This window comes from Typopeltis vanoorti, chromosome 23 (assembly GCF_054136105.1).
Source record: "Typopeltis vanoorti isolate ZY-2024b chromosome 23, IOZ_Tvanoo_1.0, whole genome shotgun sequence".
Classification (NCBI taxonomy): Eukaryota; Metazoa; Arthropoda; class Arachnida; order Uropygi; family Thelyphonidae; genus Typopeltis; species Typopeltis vanoorti.
Genome location: NC_143571.1, coordinates 64,300,808 through 64,321,321, shown reverse-complemented (window position 1 = coordinate 64,321,321; position 20,514 = coordinate 64,300,808). Strand labels below are relative to the sequence as shown.

Genomic DNA, 20,514 nt, shown 5'->3' with positions numbered 1-20,514 from the left:
GAAGTGAATGACTTTACATTTACTCACATTGAACTGACACCCATTTTCCCATGCCCACAATTCCAGTCTATTCAAATCATTCTGCAAGTACTGCATATCAGCAGCATATTACCCTACCTATCTTTGCATCATCAGCAAATAGCTGTATGTCGCTTGTCAAATCCTTCTCAATATCATTAATGTACAGATCGAATAACAGTGCGCCAAGCGCTGATTCTTGTGGTATACCACTTGTTACCTTAAACCTTGCAGACTTAGATTCCCTGTATACCACTTTTTGATATCTGTCAGTCAGCCATCCTCTTATCCATGCTAATATTGTATAACCCAAACCCATTTTCTCAAATTTATGCAGCTGTCTGCCATGCTGTATTCTGTCAAAGCCTTAGCAAAATCTAAAAGTATCGTGGTGTATCCATTCCCCTTGTCTAGTTCAATGGTAACATTGTTAGAATGTGAACAAGTTGCTAAAACATAACCTTCCCTTAGTAAATCCATGTTGTTCATTGCAAAGTAGAAATTCACTGTCAATCCATTTCTGAAGGCGAGCCGAACCAATTTTTCCAAAATCTTAACCACCACTCCTGAGATACTAATTGGTCGATAGTTGGATACATCGGTCTTTGCACCCCCCCTTGTGCAATAAAATTACCATAGATTCCTTCCATTCTTGCGGAATCTTCCCTGTTCTGAGACTCATTTTAAATAGCCTGGTCAAAGGAATGGCCAGTTCAGCTGAATACTCTTTTAGCACACATGCTGATAATAGGCACTTTCTCCAAATGGATGGCATTCCCTTCCTTGATCATGTTAATTATAGTTTTAGGAAGATCATTTGAAGTATTCTGTGCATTAAGTAGGATAAGATGGTGTGGCATCAACATTATCATAAAATCTCCATATGTATCAGGGGGGTTTACAGGATAATCTGATGATGATGATGATCAGCCTGTATTTTCACCCACTACAAGCTAAAGGCTTTTCCTATTGCAGGAGAATTGGATCTACTTCTCCCATGGTAACCGAATCCATTTGAGGAGAGTGCATACATATTTGTATGAATGAACATATGAAAATGAAAAACGGACTCTTGGCTAGCGAGCAAATGTGCTAACCACTCAGCAAACCAGGCCAGCAGTATCATCATACTGCTGGCCTGGTTTGCATGAAAACATTTTTTTCATGCAAACCAAAAATGTTTTGGTTTACAGCATGAAAAAATTACACCATTACTATCTTCCTATTGATAATTTTCTTCTGAATTAATCTGTTATCTTTCAAGATGCCAATATTACCAATTCTTATATCTCTGTCTTCTAAAGCACTTCTTACTGTATTAATCCACCTAGTTCTTACTCTTCCTCTAATTTTTTTTTCCTGTCATCCTGGCAAAGAAGATTATGTTGCTAATCTTTACTCTCTCCCATTCTGTTTAAGTGAACATACCACCAAAGATTAGCCCTGCTAACACATTCCTGAATGCTAACAATTTCAAGATCTTTCTGAATATCGTCATTTGTAATATGATGCTGTCATTGATGCCAGTATCTGTTCACTTCCCTTATCTTTCTCAGACCTCTCATATCTGTAGTCTACAGTCTTTGATCAAGTGTTTTATTTATACCACGGCTCTGAGAACCATAAGTTGGTTTGAACACTCTTATGTACGGGGGTGCTTAAGGGTCAAGGCTGAATAACTGGGTGGAGAACTCAACATGGCCTTTTGGGTATGCAGAGAACTGACCAGGCCTTCTGACCTGATGTTCATTCCTATTTGTGGTGCACCCTGTTGGGTATCTACTTGGATACTGAACAAACGAGGATAGGCTGGCAATTTGGGATTTAAATTGTATTCTTATTGGCTTAAACCATAACTCAAAATGATCGCACAACATGAGGAAATTTCATGCTGGTTGGGGAATCACCTGGTTAAACAAGGCTCCCATTGTTTTTGTCAGAGTACCAAGGTGAACAGCAAAAAGTCAGCCACTGAAACAAACCCCAACTCAACATCAACAGAGATCAAAATTGGCACCATCAATATAGGAAGCATCAATGGAAAAGAAATGAACTAGCAGAAGAATACCAGATCTGCATAATAGGTGTAGATCTGGTATATTTGCCCACATCACTCTACTAAAACATCAGTAGAGTGATGTGGGCAAATATCAGAATGGGGAATTGGACAATGAGACTTATTTGTGCTCCCATAGAAGCTTCTAATATGTGAGAAGTGAAGGAATTTTTCGAGGCATTAGAAAAGGCAGCTGACACAATGAAAAAGGAAGGGTTGGTCCTTATTGAAGATCTATGCAGCAGAGTAGAAAATGGTGACCAGACATATAAAATGTTTTGGGAAAATTTTGAGAAAAAAAGCAAAGCTAATAATAATGGTAAGTACCTGCTGGATTTCTGCTCAGGACATGGACTAATTATTACTAACACCATTTTCCAACATAAAATTCTATTATTTAAATTAAGGGGATATTAAATCCCACATTGTTTTAAAACGAAATAAGAAACTCAGAGATCGGAATCAAAGAGTTTCATGCTGAATATAGTAACTATAAAAGTATCGGCGTCTGCTAAAGCACGTAGTCCAAGTATGTAGTACAAACTAGGGCAACTCATAGCAAAGGTGGAGTTCTGATCACTATTCTTAGTATTTTCCATAATGTAAAACCCATCTCCTAGGAGATGTATGATGTTATACATTATGGTGGGAGGTCACTACCCAGACTGGTTTTGATTCTTATTGAGATCTCATTAGTGAGTAACTAGACCAAAGTATAATACTAAGGGTATAGCAAAAAGAACTTATATACTCTGCTATACGAGTTGTCAAAAAGGTGCACCCATAAATTATTTAAAATAAAGAGCCAATAGGCTTCATTTCGCCGATGTAAACATTATTTAAATTAAGAGGATATTAAATCCCACATTGTTTTAAAACCGAATAAGAAACTCAAAAATCGGAATAAAAGAGTTTCTTGCCGAATATAGTAACTATAAAAGTATTGACGACTACTAGTGTCAGCTAAAGCACGTAGTCCAAGTAGGTAGTACAAGTTTGTACAAACTTGTACAAACGTAGTACAAACTTGTACTACATACTTGGACTACGTGCTTTAGCTGACGTTAATAGTCGCCGATACTTTTATAGTTACTATATTCGGCATGAAACTCTTTTATTTCAATCTTTGAGTTTCTTATTTATTTGGTTTTAAAACAATGTAGGATTTAATATTCCCTTAATTTAAATAAGTTTACATTGCCGAAATGAAGCCTATTGGCTCTTTATTTTAAATAAAATTCTATACAAATTCATATAGAGAGAAAATGCAAGGAATAAGAAAAGTCTCATTGACTGTGTTATTATCTACAGTGATATTTCCCAGACAGTATATACAGAGGATTTAAAATAGTAAGTGATTGCAATTTAGTGTTCAGCAGGATAAAATTGAATTTCATATTGAAAAGAAGTGTGTGTAAGAAAGTTTTAAGAATAAAATATAAAAACTTTATTTTAAAAAAAAACTGAAAGAATTTGAAAATAAGAACCACACCTTGAAGATACAGCAGCAAACCCTAAAGTCTGATTGATTCAGCCAGAAAGGCATGTAGTGAGGTAATCTGCAAGGATAGGAAAATCAGAACTTCATGTTGGACACAGGAATTAAAGAGGCAGTGAAGGAAAAGAAGAAAGCATATTGAAAGTTTCTGGTAAGTAAGTCAGCTTGTGATCTTAGAGAATACAGAGAAAAATGTAAGAAAGCAAAGCACTGTGTAAAACTAGCTAAACAAAAGTCATGGGAAGACTATGGTAAGAACATTGAAACTAGATATAAGGAAAGTGGCAAAATGTTTGGAGCCTATTGAAAAAAGCTTAGACATGGAGGAAAGAGTGTTGTAAAAGGAATCAGATGATAAAAGGGGACATGAAAACTGAAGATAAAGATATTCTAGTTGTCTGGAGTAATTACTTTGAATGACTGCTAAATGAAATGAGCAGTGTCACATGATAGTAGAAATCTCCTAACAGGAATGCAGTCAGGAATACATATCCATACTTGAAGTAGTAAAATAGTTATCAAAAACTTGACATGTTGAAAGGTAGCTGGAGTAAATAGCATTTGGGCAGAAATTCTTGAAATTCTGCCTACTTGAGAAAGGCTGATCACAGGATCAAATCTCAGATGATTGGAGTAGAGCACCTATGGTATTCTTAATTTCATAGTATTCATAATCAATGTACTGAATGTTCCTGGTAAGATTTATGCATGCATTCTTCAGAAGAAGAATGTTCTGGAGAAGAACAAGCTGGATTCAGGCCAAACAGAGACTGTCAGGATCAGATTTTCACTTAATGACAAATAGTTGAGAAATCATGGGAATATACCAAAGATCTGTATTTAAGTTTTGTAGATCTGGAAAAGGCATACAACAAGGTGCCAAGAGAGAAGCTATTCGAAACACTACAGTTATATGGTGTCAATGGGGTCATTATATCAAGCAATACTTAGTCTGTATTTGCATTGTAAGTCAGCAGTCAGAATTGAAGGAAGTACAGGAAGGTGGTTTAATTAAATCTGGTGTCAGACAAGGATGTACATTATCCTCTCTGTTATTCATTATCTGTATATATGGATTATATTATTAAGGAAAGTGGTATGGAATCTGATATCAAAATTTTAGAAGTTGATGTCAGTTCTTTGCTTTGTGCAGATGATGTTATACTTCTAAATAAATCCGCTACAAGTCTGCAAGCTTCCCTGACTAAATTGCATTACTGTTGTAATAGATATGGTATGAATATCAACTGCATTATGAATGGAGAATCTATAGAACAAGCAAAACATTTCAGCTACTTAGACATGATTTTTAGTTAAGATGGTAAATTAAATATGGAAATAGACAACAGAAGCAACAAAGCTGGTATGGTAGGAAGTTCAACTGAATAAATTTATATGGAATAAGAGAGAAATTAGCCAAAACACTAAATTAGTTGTATACAAGACTGTGTTCAAACCAATTTTAACTTGTGGATCTGAGATTTGGGTTAGAAGTGAAACACTTGACAAAAGACTAAAGACTGCAGATATGAGAGACCTGAGAAAGATTGGGGCATGAACAGATGGTATCAATGGCAATATCGTATTAAAAATGAGGATATTAGGAAAGAACTTGATGTTGTCGGCAACCAGGAATGCATTAGCAGAGCTAATCTCAGATGGTATGGTCACTTAAGCAGAATGGGAGAGAACAGATTAGAAAAACAAGTGTTCTCTGCCTGGTTGGCAGGAAAAAGACCCAGAGGAAGACCAAGATATAGGTGCATTGATACAGTAAAAAGTGCCTTAGAAGACAGAAATATAAGACGTTATAATATTGGAGTCTTGACAGGTAACAGACTGATTTGGAGGAAAATTGTAGATAGGAAGTTAGTAATGATGTAAATTTTTCATGTAGTACTACCATATCCTGTACACCCTTTGAGGGTTATATTAGGAATTTGATGACGATGATGTCTACATTCAGGATACACTTGCTGTTTTCAGCATTTCTGCCTATTTTTGTTGTCTTTTGTCCTTTTATTGTTGATTTTCATACCAAATTTATTGCAACAGTTATTCAATTTATTCAGTGAATCTTACAATTTTGTGATGAATTGATTTAGATGTATAACATCTGCATAAATTAAATAGATGAGATTAACATCTCTAATTTTGATATCAGGTTTAATACCACTTGCCTTCATAATGTGATCCATATAGATAATAACTGGAGATAATGTGCATCCTTGTCACACACCTGATTCCATCTTCCTGTGCCTCCTTCCTCTGTTGACTTACAACTTCAATATAGACTGTGCATTGCTTGATGTAATATACCATTTATATCATATAGCTGTAGCATTTTGAAGAACTTTCCTCTCAGCATTCTGGGATGTGCCTTTTGTCAACAAAACCTAAATCTAGATTGTTATTATTTTTGCAAGGTTATCAACTGTTTGTCTTAAAGTGAAAATCTGATCCTGACAACCTCTGTTTGGCCTGAACCCAGGTTGTTGTTCTACAATTTTCTCTTGCCACAATTCTTCTCAACCTTTTTTGAGTATGCTTGCATAAATCTTTCCTGGAAAACTTAGTAGAGAAATTCCTCTGAAATTCTTGCATTCAGCTTTATTCCCTTTTTTATAGCTGGGTAATGTGAGAGCTCTACTGTACTCAAGTGAAATTCAACTCTTTGACAAGACCTGAATTATGTCTTGTAGCCACTGTATAACATCATCATCGAATTCCTGCCATGTACCCTCAAGGGGTATACAGGATATGATAGTACTACATGAAAAATTTACATTATTACTTTCTATCTACAATTTTCCTCCAAATCAGTCTGTCACTTGTCAAGACTCCAACATTATCAGATCTTATATTTCTATCGTCTAAGGCACTTTGTTCCGTATCGATCCACCTATATCTTGGTCTTCCTCTGGGTCGTTTTGCTGCCAACCCGGCAGAGAACACTTGTTTTACTAATCTTTCTTCGCCCATTTTGTTTAAGTGACTATACTACCTGAGATTAGCTCTGCTAACACATTCCTGGATGCTGACAATTTCAAGTTCTTTCTTAATATCCTCATTTTTAATATGATATTCCCATTGATGCCATCTGTTCGTGCCCCTAATCTTTCTCAGGACTCTCATATCTGCAGTCTCTAGTCTTTGGTCAAGTGTTTTACTTCTGACCTAGCTCTCAGATCCATAAGTTAAAACTGGTTTGAACACTGTCTTGTATACAGCTAATTCAGTGTTCCGACTAATTTCTCTCTTATTCCATATGAATTTATTCAATTGACTTCCTACCATACTAACTTTGTTGATTCTGTTGTCTATTTCTATATTTAATTTACCGTCTTCACTAAAGCTGTATAATTGATGGTTAATTGCTGATTTGGAGGAAAATTGTAGATAGGAAGTTAGTAATGATGTAAATTTTTCATGTAGTAACCATATCCTGTACACCCCTTGAGCGTATATATCAGGAAATTGATGAATAATTACCCAGTTTTGTATACAGCTAATTTAGTGTTCTGACTAATTTCTCTCTTATTCCATATGAATTTATTCACTTGATTTCCTACCATACCAGCTTTATTGATTCTGTAATCTATTTCCATATTTAATTTACCATCTTCGCTAAAAACTGTGCCCAAGTATCTGAAATGTTTTACTTGTTCCAGAGGTTTTCCATTCACAACAAAATTGACATTTTCAGTGATTCTGATTATTTTCATTGTCTTTGTCTTGTTATTGCTGACCTTCATACCATATCTATTACAACAGTTATTCAATTTAGTCAGGGAATCTTGCAAACTTGTACCGGATTTATTTAGAAGTATAACATCATCTGCATAAAGCAAAGAGCTGATATTAACATCTCCAATTTTGAGATCAGGTTTAATACGACTTTCCTTCATAATATGATCCATATAGATAATGAATAAGAGAGAGGATAATGTACATCCTTGTCTGACACTAGATTTAACATTAAACAATCTTCCTGTACTTCCTTCAGTTCTAACTGCTGACTTACAACTCAAATAAAGACTAAGTATTGTTTGATATTATGCCCCATTGACACCATGTAACTGTAGCGTATTGAATAGCTTCTCTCTTGACACCTTGTCATATGCCTTTTCCAGATCTGCAAAACTCAAATAGAGATCTTTGTTATATTCCCATGATTTCTCCACTATTTGTCGTAAAGTGAAGATCTGATCCTGAGAGCCTCTGTTTGGCCTGAATCCAGTTTGTTCTTCACCAAACTTTTCTTTCACAATTCTTCTCAACTGTTTCTCAAGTATACTTGCATAAATCTCACCAGGAACACTCAGTAGGGAAATACCTCTATAATTCTCATATTCAGTTTTATTTCCCTTTTTATATGTGCGTACTATGAGAGCTCTACTCCAATCATCAGGAATACGTCCCTCTGTCCAGACCTTCTGAACTATGCAGTGCAATCACTGTAAGACTTTTATACCGCCATACTTCAGCATTTCTAGTCGAATATCATCTATTCCTGCTGCCTTTCCACATTTCAAGCCTTTGATAGCTTTTTCTACATCAAGTATGGATATGTGTTCCTGACTGTATGCCTGTTGAGTGTTTTTTACCACTGTGCTATCATTGCTTGTTTCATTTAGCAATTTTTCGAAGTAATTACTCCATACTTCAAGGATATCTTTTTCTCCCATTTTCATGTCACCTTTATCATCTCTAACTCCTTTTACAGTACTCTTTCCTCAATTTCCAAGCTTCTTCAACAACTTGCAGAATATCTTACCACCTTCTTGATATTTATTTTCTGTGTTCTTTCCAAAGTCCTCCCATGACTTTTGTTTAGCTAGTTTTGCATAGTGTTTAGCTTTCTTACATTTGTCTCCGTATTCTCTAAGAGCACAAGCTGACTTATTTGCCAGGAATTTTTGATATTCTTATCCTTCACTGCCTCTTTTACTTCCTGAGTTTAGCACGGAGTTCTGAATTTCCTATCCTTCCAGACAACCTCACTACATGCCTCTCGGGCTGCAATCAGGGTTTTCTTCAAGTCTTGCCACTGAATCTCTAAGGTTTAGTTCCTGTTCTCAAACTCTTTCATTTTTTCTTCAATAATCTTTGTGTATTTTAGTCTACAGTTCACATCTGAGGGATGCAACTTTTATTCGCTTTAAAACTTTCTTACATGTTCTTCTTTTCAGTATGAAATTCAATTTTATCCTTCTTAAGACTAAATAGTGATCACTTCCAATTTCAAAACCTCTGTACACTCTGGTGTCCTCCACCAGGGAGAAAACATCACTATCGACAATAACGTAGTCAATGAGACTTTCTTATTCCATGCCTCTTTTCTCCTTGTGAATTTGTGCACATTTTTATGTCGCAACATGGTGTTGGTAATAACCAGTCCATGTCCTGAGCAGAAATCCAACAGGTATTTGCCATTATTATTGGCTTTGCTCCTTTCTCCAAATTTTTCCAAAATATTTTTGTATGTCTGGCAATCATTTCCTACCCTGCTATTTAGATCCCAACGAGGACCAATTTTTCCGTTTTCATTGTGTTAATTGCTTTCTCTAAAGCCTCAAAAAATTCCTCCACTTCTGCCTTAGTAGAACCTTCTGTGGGACCATAGGCTCAAATAACTCTCATTGTCTAATTTCTCATTCTGATATATACCCACATCACTCTGCTTCAGACTGCCTGCCATTCAAGAAGATTAGCCTCGTATATGGTGTTGAGTACTATGGCTACTCCTTCTTTTCCCTGAATATAACATTTTTTATTTATTGCTCAGAAAGAGCTCAACAGCTTTTGTCTTTTCTAACTCAATTTGAGCATTTCTGCTCAAATATCATCTACTCCAGCTTCCTTTTGCATTTCAGAATTTTGATGGCTTTTTCTACTTAATGAATGGATAATATTACTGATTGCATTCCTGTTAAGTGTTTTCTACTACCATGCTGACATTTCTTATTTCATTTAGCAATCTTTCAAGATACTTACTCCAGATATCTAGAATATCTTTATCTTCAATTTTCGTGTCACCTTTATCATCTCTCATTTCTTTTACAATGTGTTTCACCATTTCTAAGCTTTTTCAATAGCCTACAGAATATTTTGCAACCTTCTTCATATTTATTTTCTATGTTTTTACCCAAGTCTTCCCATGACTTTTGTTTAGCTAGTTTTACACACTGCTTTGCTTTCTTCCATTTCTCTCTGTGTTCTCTAAGAGCACAAGCTGACTTACTTGTCAGGAACTATCTACTTTTTAAAAAAAAATTTCTTTTCTTTTTCATTATTTTCTATCCTTACACTCGACCTCACCACATGTATCTCTGACTGAATCAGTGAATGTTTAATTCAGGGTTTGCCACCAAATCCCCAAAATTTGGTTCTTGTTTTCAAACTTTTCCATTTTTTCTAATAATAATATATAATGTAAAATATAATAATAATAATATGAATGGTATCTGTTCATAGCATTAAAATACTTTTCTGTAATATATAAGTGCTACTTATGTTGGATTTTAGCTTTTTTTTTTGTTCTTTTCTATTAGTAATTTAAAAAAAAATCTTCATCTGCATAGGTCTATCTTTTCAAAATCTAATTTGACCCTTACTTATCTTATACTTTAATGATCCATTTTTTTAAAATAATTTTTTGCATATATTTGTTAAACACTATTGAGAAAACTTATTTGACAATCATTTTTGCAGTCTTTATGTTGCCTTTTTTATAAACTGGAATAAATGTGGCTTTTTACTAGGATTCTGGTGGTTCTTACCTATCCCATATTCTATTCAGGAAATCTCTAAGTTAGGGTTTCATCAAGACTTTTCTTAAGCTCATTGATTGTTAAATTATATAGATCTGTATTTAAGGTTGAAGCAAACTTCAAAAATTTAAGTCAGCAGTTAGAATTGATGGAAGTACAAAAATGTAGGCTGATGTAAAATCAGGTGTAAAACAAAGGCACTGTTAATCATCATGTATATGGATCATATTATGGCAAAAAGTAGCATTAACCCTGATATCAAAATTGGAAATATTCGTCATCTTTTCTTTTCCTTATGCAGATGATGTTATACATTAAATAACTCTTGTATTCTTTATCTAAATTGAATAACTGCTGCAATAGAAAACAAATACTTTGTAAGTAGTTTGGACCTCTACTTCATAAACAGAACTGTTAGGTGTTTCTTTTAGCCTTGGAGTGCTGTGAAAAATTACTGAGACACTGCGTGCACCATGAAGTGAGAAAGTTTTGAAACTGTTGATGCATAATGTTTTTTACTAGGATTCTATTGTACTAGGGGGATATGCTTAGAAATTTTGGGGAGAGCAAGAAACAGGATCACTGAGAAAGAAAGAAAGAATGAATACATATTCTTTTTATCTGAAATGAAACTTTGGGGAACTTCTAGAATTATGGAATATGATTTGCACATTTCATTATCCTGTCTCAATGTAAAACTTTCATTAATACAATAAAATATGCTTGATAACAGATAGTAAGGGAATGGATGTTTTTTTAATAATAAAAAAATTGTTTCTTCTAATCTCTTGCGATACAGCACTGGACATCATGGAGATTCTATGCACTACAGCTATTAATAATAATTACTATTAATATTATTACGCATGCATGAAAATAAAAAAGACAAAACTAATCAAATTTATTTTATTTCAGCTTTTACGAACATTATATTTTTTGGTGAATCAAGTTCAATCTTGTGATGAACATGTTTTAAGAGTATTTGTACCTACTTTAGATTTCATCTCTTCAATCCTAAAGAAAGGAAAGGTTTGTAATTTATTACGTAGTAATATTATAAGAAAAGTAAAAGTTACATAAACCAAACTGTGAAAACAATAGTTCACAGAAATGAAATTTGCAGGATTTTACTCATAGATTTGTTGTATTTATTGTAGTAATAAGCAGAACTCCTACATATATATTTACTGTTTGCTAACTAACAGCTTTGCTGGGAAGATATACATACTTGCGAATGCGTAAAAAATCTGATCACTTCTAATAGCCATTGTTTTGAAATGTACAATAATAAGAATGTAGATCAGTCCCTCACATCACTTACCATATGAAGCATGGAATGCTCATTATTTGTCAAGTGCTTTAGTTGGTCTTGTTATAATAGAGATCTGACAGTTTAATGTACCAGGCAGTCATATCACTCTGAGGATTCCATAAATGTCCTTGAAAAGAGATTGTTTTCCATATAAGGCACTGAGATAGAAGACCAATAGAAGTCACTCAGCATCATTGCCTTGGTGTTCTTTTTTATGGATCTCAAAACGTGTTCCAGTCTGTCCAATGCAAGTGCTGCTGCAGGTACATGGAATCTTGTATATCCAAGTATGCTTTTCAAAAAGGAATTATCTCTTTGGGTGCACATAGAAAATTCTGTAGGATTGGAACAAATTTAAAGGTTTAATAGTGACTTGTAAGAAGCATTGAAGGAAAAGAAGAAAGCATATCAAAATTTCCTGGCAAATAAATCAGCTTGTATACTTAGAGAATACAGAGACATGTAAGAAAGCTAAACACTATGTAAAACTAGCTAAACAAAAGTCATAGGAAGACTTGATAAGAACATAGGAAATAAATATCAGGAAGGTGGCAAGTTATTCTGGAGGTAGTTGAAGAAGCTCAGAAATGGAGTGCTGTAAAAGGAATTACAGATGATAAATGTTACATGAACACTGGAGAAAAAGATATCCTTGATGTATGGAGTAATTACTAAGAACATTGCTAAATAAAACAATCAGTGACAGCTCATATCTGCAAAAATATGTATTTATATATTCTGATGTCATGTGTCTTTATAATACCATAGGCTAAGTAAATAAATAAGTGACAGCACAATGGTAAAAAATAACTGACAAGGCATGCAATCAAGAATGCTTATCCATACTTGAAGTAGAAAAAGCCATCAATAGTCTGAAATATGGAAAGGCAGCTGGAGTAGATGATATTCGACCAGAAATGCCCAAGTATGGAGGTATAAAAGTCTTACAGTGGCTGCACTGCATAGTCCAGAAGACCTGGACAAAGGGACGAATTCCAGAGGATTCAAGTAGAGCTCTCATAGTACCCCATATATAAAAGGGAAATAAAACTGAATGTGAGAATTACAGAAGTAGTTCTCTACTCAGTGTTCCTGGTAAGATTTATGCAAGTATACATGAGAAACGGTTGAGAAGGATTGTGGAAGAGAAGCTTGGTGAAGAACAAGCTGGATTCAGGCCAAATAGAAGCTGTCATGATCGTTTTTCAATTTATGATAAATTGTTGAGAAATCATGGGAATATAACAACAATCTGTATTTAAGTTTTATAGATCTGGAAAAGGCATATGAAAAGTGCCAAGAGAGAGAGAGAAGCTATGCAAAACGCTACAGTTGTATGATGTAAGTGGGGAATTACATCAAACAGTACTTTGTCTTTATTTGAGTTGTAAGTCAGCAGGTAGAATTGAAGGAAGTACAGGAAAATGATTTAATGTTAAATCTGGTGTCAGACAAGGATGTACATTATCCCCTCTGTTATTCATTACCTATATGGATTACATTATGAATGAAAGTGGTTTTCAATAATACCATTTGAATGAATAATACCACTTTTACTTGTAGTAAAATACAAAATGTTATATTCAGGCAATGACAATCAAGGAAAAGAAGGGGGTAACCATACTATTCAACACTAAATACGAGGTTAATCTTCTCGAATGGCAGGCAGCCTCAAGTAGAGTGATGTGGGCAAATATCAGAATGGGGAACTGGACAATGAGACTTATTTGTGCCTGTGGTCCCACGGAAGGCTCTACTAAAGTAGAAGTGGAAGAATTTTTTCAGGCTCTAGAGAAAGCTACTGACACAATGAAAAAAGAAAAGTTGGTCTTCATCATCATCAAATTCCTGCCATGTACCCTCAAGGGGTGTACAGGATATGATAGTACTACATGAAAAAAATTACATCATTACTAACTTCCTATCTACAATTTTCCTCCAAATCAGTCTGTCACTTGTCAAGACTCCAACATTATCAGATCTTATATTTCTATCGTCTAAGGCACTTTGTTCTGTATCAATCCACCTATATCTTGGTCTTCCTCTGGGTCATTTTGCTGCCAACCCGGCAGAGAACACTTGTTTTGCTAATCTTTCTTCGCCCATTCTGTTTAAGTGACCATACCACCTGAGATTAGCTCTGCTAACACATTCCTGGATGCTGACAATGTCAAGTTCTTTCCTGATATCCTCGTTTTTAATACGATATTGCCATTGATGCCATCTGTTCACACCTCTAATCTTTCTCAGGACTCTCATATCTGCCGTCTCTAGTCTTTGATGAAGTGTTTTACTTCTGACCCAGCTCTCAGATCCATAAGTTAAAACTGGTTTGAACACTGTCTTGTATACAGCTAATTTAGTGTTCCGGCTAATTTCTCTCTTATTCCATATGAATTTATTCAGTTGACTTCCCACCATACCAGCTTTGCTGATTCTGTTGTCTATTTCTATATTTAATTTACCATCTTCACTAAAAATCGTGCCTAAGTAGCTGAAATGTTTTACTTGTTTCATAGGTTCTCCATTCACAACACAGTTGACATTTTCAATGATTCTGCCTATTTTCATTGTCTTTATCTTTGTATTGCTGACCTTCATACCATATCTATTACAATAGTTATTCAATTTAGTCAGAGAATCTTGCAGACTTGTAGCGGATTTATTTAGAAGTATAGTGGTATCTCGCTAATCCGAACTAATAAAAACTGTGCTCGTTCGGATTAACGAATTTCCCCCCATGAGACAACAATAACTAGCGTTTAAGAAAAAAATAATCAGATTCTAATGGTACACCAATTTAATTCTGTAAATAAATTAACTAATAGAAAAAGCTACTGTACTGTAATGTAAAACAAAACAAAAAACAAACAAACATAAAATCGGTACACAAGTTTATTTTAGTAAAAAATTTAATTTGTATGTACCGTATTGTTGAGGATTCTGATTTAATAAAATTGCATAGTTCAGTATGTAACTTAATTTGTGTAAAAAATATCGCTTTCTTGTACACAACACAAAAAAAGTTTCATAAAACAACACATACACAAAAAAGTTTTCTATTTCTTTATAAAAAAGTCACTGATTTTCTTTTGCTTCTTGGTAGCTAAATTTTTTCAAATGCTTCTTCTCGGAGCTGCATTAGCAATACAATTTTGTGGAATGGCGTATAATTCTGCTTAGCACATTCTATACACACATTAAAACTGTCAGCTGCCTCTTCATGTTTTACTTTTTTCTTTGAGTCCTTCATGGTCATCATCATCTTCTAATTCATTCTGTAGCATCATATTTATAATTTCAGCGTCTGATTTGATCTCGAATTCACATTCGGTTCTACCTGTAATCCATTCTGTAACATCTCTTTGTGAAATATCATCATCTGGATTTCTATTTTTAACCAAATTATGCACGTTCTGAATTTCCTCTTTTTGTTTATGTTTGTGATTCATGCAGACAATACAGTTCGTACTGTACAGTATAAAAATGCAAACGTGAACACACAATAAATCAAAATAGGCCTCCAGTATAACGGTGCAATTGACAGTATGAAAAAAATACTGTACTGTAATAATAATAAAATTAACAAATAATAGTAAAATAATAATTATTAAATAAAAATAATAGTACACAAAATAATAATACGTAATAAATAAAACTTTTCTTCTTTCAAACCGCAGTTCGGATTACTGGAGTGTTCGGACTAAAGAGGTTCGGATTAGCGAGATACCACTACATAACATCATCCGCATAAAGCAAAGAGCTGACATTAACATCAATTTTGATATCATGTTTAATACCGCTTTCCTTCATAATGTGATCCGTATAGATAATGAATAACAGATGGGATAATGTACATCCTAGTCTTACTCCAGATTTAACATTAAACCATCTTCCTGTACTTCCTTCAATTCTAACTGCTGACTTACAACTCAAATAAAGACTATGTATTGCTTGATATAATGCCCCATTGACACCATATAACTGTAGCGTATTGAATAGCTTCTCTCTTGGCACCTTGTCATATGCCTTTTCCAAATCGACAAAACTTAAATACAGATCTTTGTTATATTCCCATGCTTTCTCGACTATTTGTCGTAAAGTGAAGATCTGATCCTGACAGCCTCTATTTGGCCTGAATCCAGCTTGTTCTTCACCAAGCTTTTCTTCCACAATTCTTCTTAACCGTTTCTCAAGTTTACTTGCATACACCTTGCCAGGAACACTCAGTAGGAAAATACCTCTGTAATTCTCACATTCAGTTTTATTTCCCTTTTTATATATGGGTACTATTAGAGCTCTACTCCAATCATCAGGAATTCATCCCTCTGTCCAGGCTTTCTGAACTATGCAGTGCAGCCACTGTAAGACTTTTATACCACCATACTTCAGCATTTCTGGTCGAATATCATCTACTCCTCTGCCTTTTCACATTTTAAGCCTTTGATGGCTTTTTCTACTTCAAGTATGGATATGTATTCCTGACTGCATGCCTGCCAGTGTTTTTTACCACTGTGCTGTCATTTCTGCTTGTTTCATTTAGCAGTTTTTCAAAGTATTTACTCCATACTTCAAGGATATCTTTTTCTCCCATTTTCATGTCACCTTTATCATATCTAACTCCTTTTACAGCACTCTTTCGTCCATTCCTAAGGTTCTTCAACAATCTCCAGAATATTGTGCAACCTTCTTGATATTTATTTTCTATATTCTTGCCAAAGTCCTCCCATGACTTTTTGTTTAGCTAGTTTTACACAGTGTTTAGCATTCTTGCATTTGTCTCTGTATTCTCTAAGAGCACAAGCTGACTTATTTGCCAGGAATTTTTGTTATGCTTTCTTCTTTTCTTTCACTGCCTCTTTAACTTCCTGTGTCCACCATGGAGTTCTAATTATTCTATCCTTGCAGAAAACTTCACCACATGCCTCTCTAGCTGAATCAATCAGGGCTTTCTTCAACGCTTGCCACTGAATCTCCAATGTTTGATTCCTGTTCTCAAACTCTTTCATTTTTTTTTTCAATAATCTTTGTGTATTTTAGTCTACAGTTCACATCTGAGAGCTGCTCAACTTTTATTTGCTTTAAAACTTTCTTACATGTTATTCTTTTCAATATGAAATTCAATTTTATCCTGCTCAAGACTAAATAGTGATCACTTCCAATTTCAAATCCTCTGTGCACTCTGCTGTCCTGCACCAGGGAGAAAACATCACTATCAACAATAACATAGTCAATGAGACTTTTCTTATACCTTGCCTGTTCTCTCCATGTGAATTTGTGCACATTTTTATGTTGGAACATGGTGTTAGTAATAACAAGTCCATGTCCTGAGCAGAAATCCAACAGGTATTTGCCATTATTATTGGCTTTGCTCTTTTCTCCAAATTTTTCCAAAATATTTTTGTATATCTCATAATCATTTCCTACTGTGCTATTTAGATCCCCAACAAGGACCAACTTTTCCTTTTTCATTGTGTCAGTTGCTTTTTCTAAAGCCTCAAAAAATTCCTCCACTTCTACCTTAGTAGAACCTTCTGTAGGACCATAGGCACAAATAAGTCTCATTGTCCAGTTCCCCATTCTCATATTTGCCCACATTACTCTACTTGAGACTGACTGTCATTCAAGAAGATTAGTCTCATATTTAGTGTTGAATACTATGGCTACTCCTTCTTTTCCTTGATTGTCATTGCCTGAATATAACATTTTGTATTTATTTCTCAGAAAGATCTCACCAGTTTTTGTCTTTTTTGTTTCAGTCACCCCTATTATGTCGATCTGGTACTTATTTAATTCCTCAGCTAGCTCCATTTCTTTGCCATTCAGCCTTCTTATGTTGATAGTACTGATCTTTAACTCTGGTGATGCTGAGTTGGTGTGTGATTTCAGATTTGGCCTTTGGGGATGTAAATTGCAAAGTAGGAAGTGATTGTCAGACATACAAAAATATTTTGGGAAAATTTGGAGAAAAGTGCAAAGCTAATAATAATGGCAAATATCTGTTGGATTTCTTCTCAGGACATGGACTTGTTATTACTAATACCATGTTCCAACATAAAAATGTGCATAAATTCATATGGAGAGAAGAGGCTAGGAATAAGAGAAGTCTCATTGACTATGTTATTGTTGATAGTGATGTTTTCTCCCTGGTGCAGGGCACCAGAGTGTATAGAGGATTTGAAATTGGAAGCGGTCACTATTTAGTCTTGAGCAGGATAAAATTGAATTGCATATCGAAAAGAATGACATGTAAGAAAGTTTTAACACGAATAAAAGTTGAGCAGCTCTCAGATGTGAACTGTAGACTAAAATACACAAAGATAATTGAAGAAAAAATCAAAGAGTTTGAGAACAGGAACCAAATTTTGGAGATTCAGTGGCAGGCCTTCAAGAAAACTGTGATTAATTCAGCCAGAGAGGCATGTGGTGAGGTTGTCTGCAAGGATAGAAAAATCAGAACTCCATGGTGGACACAGGAAGTTAAAGAGGCAGTGAAGGAAAAGAAGAAAGCATATCAAAAGTTTCTGGTTTGACAAGAAGTTAGCTTGTGCTCTTAGAGAATACAGAGACAAATGTGATAAAGCGAAAAATTGTGTAAAACTAGCTAAACAGAAGTCGTTTGAGAACTTTGGCAAGTACATAGAAAATAAATATCAAGAAGGTGGTAAGATATTTATGAGGTCGTTGAAGAAGCTCAGAAATGGAGGAAAGAGTGCTGTAAAAGGATTTAGAGATGATAAAAGTAATATGAAAACTGGAGAAAAAGATATTCTTGAAGTATGGAGTAATTACTTTGAAAAATTGCTATATGAAACTAGTAGTGATGACAGCACAGTGATTAAAAACACCGACCAGACATGCAATCAGGAATACATATCCATGCTAGAAGTAGAAAAAGCCATCAAAAGTCTGAAATGTGGAAAGGCAGCTGGAGTAGATAATATTAGACCAGAAATGCTGAAGTATAAAAGTTTTACAGTGGCTGCACTGCATAGTTCAGAGGGCCTGGACAACAGGACAAATTCCAGATGATTGGAGTAGAGCTCTCATAGTACCCATATATAAAAATGGAAATAAAACTGATTGTGAGAATTACAGAGGTATTTCTCTACTGAGTGTTCCTAGTAAGATTTATGCCAGTATAGGTTGAGAAGAATTGTGGAAGAAAAGCTTCGTGAAGAACAAACTGGATTCAGGCCAAATAGAGGCTGTCAGGATCAGATCTTCACTTTACGACAAGTAATGGAGAAACCATGGGGATATAACAAAGATCTGTATTTAAGTTTTGTTGATCTGGAAAAGGCATACGACAAGGTTCCAAGAGAGAAGCTATTCAATAAACTACAGTTATATGGTGTCAATGAGGCATTATATCAAACAATACATAGTCTTTATTTGAGTTGTAAGTCAGCAGTTAGAATTGAAGGAAGTACAGAAAGATGGTTTAATGTTAAATCTGGTGTCAGACAGGGTTGTACATTATCCCCTCTGTTATTCATTATCTATATGGATCACATTATGAGGGAAAGTGGTATTAAGCATGATATCATAATTGGAGATGTTAATGTCAGCTCTTTGCTTTATGCGGACGATGTTATTCTTCTAAATAAATCCACTACAAGTTTGCAAGATTCCCTGACTAAATTGAATAACTCTTGTAATAGATATAACATGAAGGTCAGCAATAAAAAGACAAAGACAATGAAAAAAGGTAAAATCGTTGAAAATGTCAACTGTGTTGTGACAGAGAACCTGTGGAACAAGTAAAACTTTTCAACTACTTAGGCATGATTTTTAGTGAAGATGGTAAATTAAATATGGAAATAGACAACAGAATCAACAAAGCTGGTATGGTAGGAAGTGAATTGAATAAATTCATATGGAATAAGAGAGAAATTAGTCGGAACACTAAATTAGCTGTATACATGACAGCATTCAAACTAGTTTTAACTTATGGATCTGAGAACTGGGTCAGAACTAAAACACTTGACCAAACACTAGAGACTGCAGATATGAGAGTCCTGAGAAAGATTAGAGGTGTGAACAGATGGCATCAGTGGCAATGTCATTTAAAAACGAGGATATTAAGAAAGAACTTGACATTGTCAGCATCCAGGAATGCGTTAGCAGACCTAATCTCAGGTGGTATGGTCACTTAAATAGAATGGGCGAGTAAAGATTAGTAAAACAAGTGTTCTCTACCAGGTTGGCAGGAGTCTTTACAAGTTACAGACTAATTTGGGGGAAATTTGTAGATAGGAAGTTAGTAATGATGTAAATTTTTCATGTAATAGTAGTCATATTCCGTACATCCCTTGAGGGTACATGTCAGGAATTTGATGATGATGATGAAAGTGGTATTTATTTATTATTCTGATGGCAAAAGCAACTACAGGTCAATGTCCAGAAAGCCAATGCAGACCTTCATCTGTCACCTCATGGATGTCCTGGAGGCCACCACCATGAAATTGGCACCTTGAGCAGTCGTTCACAATATGAGTAATCGTCTCAGCCACAGGAGAACAATCACAATAAGGGTTGTCTGATTGTCTCCATTTATGCAATAAGTAGCCACATCTGTCTTGGTTAATTCTAATCCTGTTGATATATGACCAAATCTTCCTACGAAGGGCACAACCAGGCTGCAGAATAAAGGGGTCTTCAACTAGGAAATCGTTTGTTGGAAGATTTTTGGACCAGTCCAAAATGACACTCCACATGTCAGGTGTTTATGGTAAGGCAGCTGAAGAGAGTTCGTACATGTACCAGAAAGCGTTTTATGATTTTAGGCGAATACTAGGTGGATTTATGAGAGTCAGAGGCAGGAATGGGTTGGTCATTTCTTTATTAAATACTT

General features: G+C 34.9%; 1 protein-coding gene across 4 annotated transcripts in view; it reads left to right on the top strand.

Moving 5' to 3' along the window:
• LOC150093914 (unhealthy ribosome biogenesis protein 2 homolog) overlaps positions 1-20,514 on the top strand; it is a 393,653-nt gene that overhangs the window by 315,204 nt on the left and 57,935 nt on the right. For all 4 annotated transcript variants that reach the window (XM_090412865.1, XM_090412866.1, XM_090412867.1 and 1 more), the window contains one exon: positions 11,261-11,374. In XM_090412865.1, the coding sequence (XP_090268991.1) occupies positions 11,261-11,374 (114 nt within the window). The remainder of the gene's footprint in view (positions 1-11,260; positions 11,375-20,514) is intronic.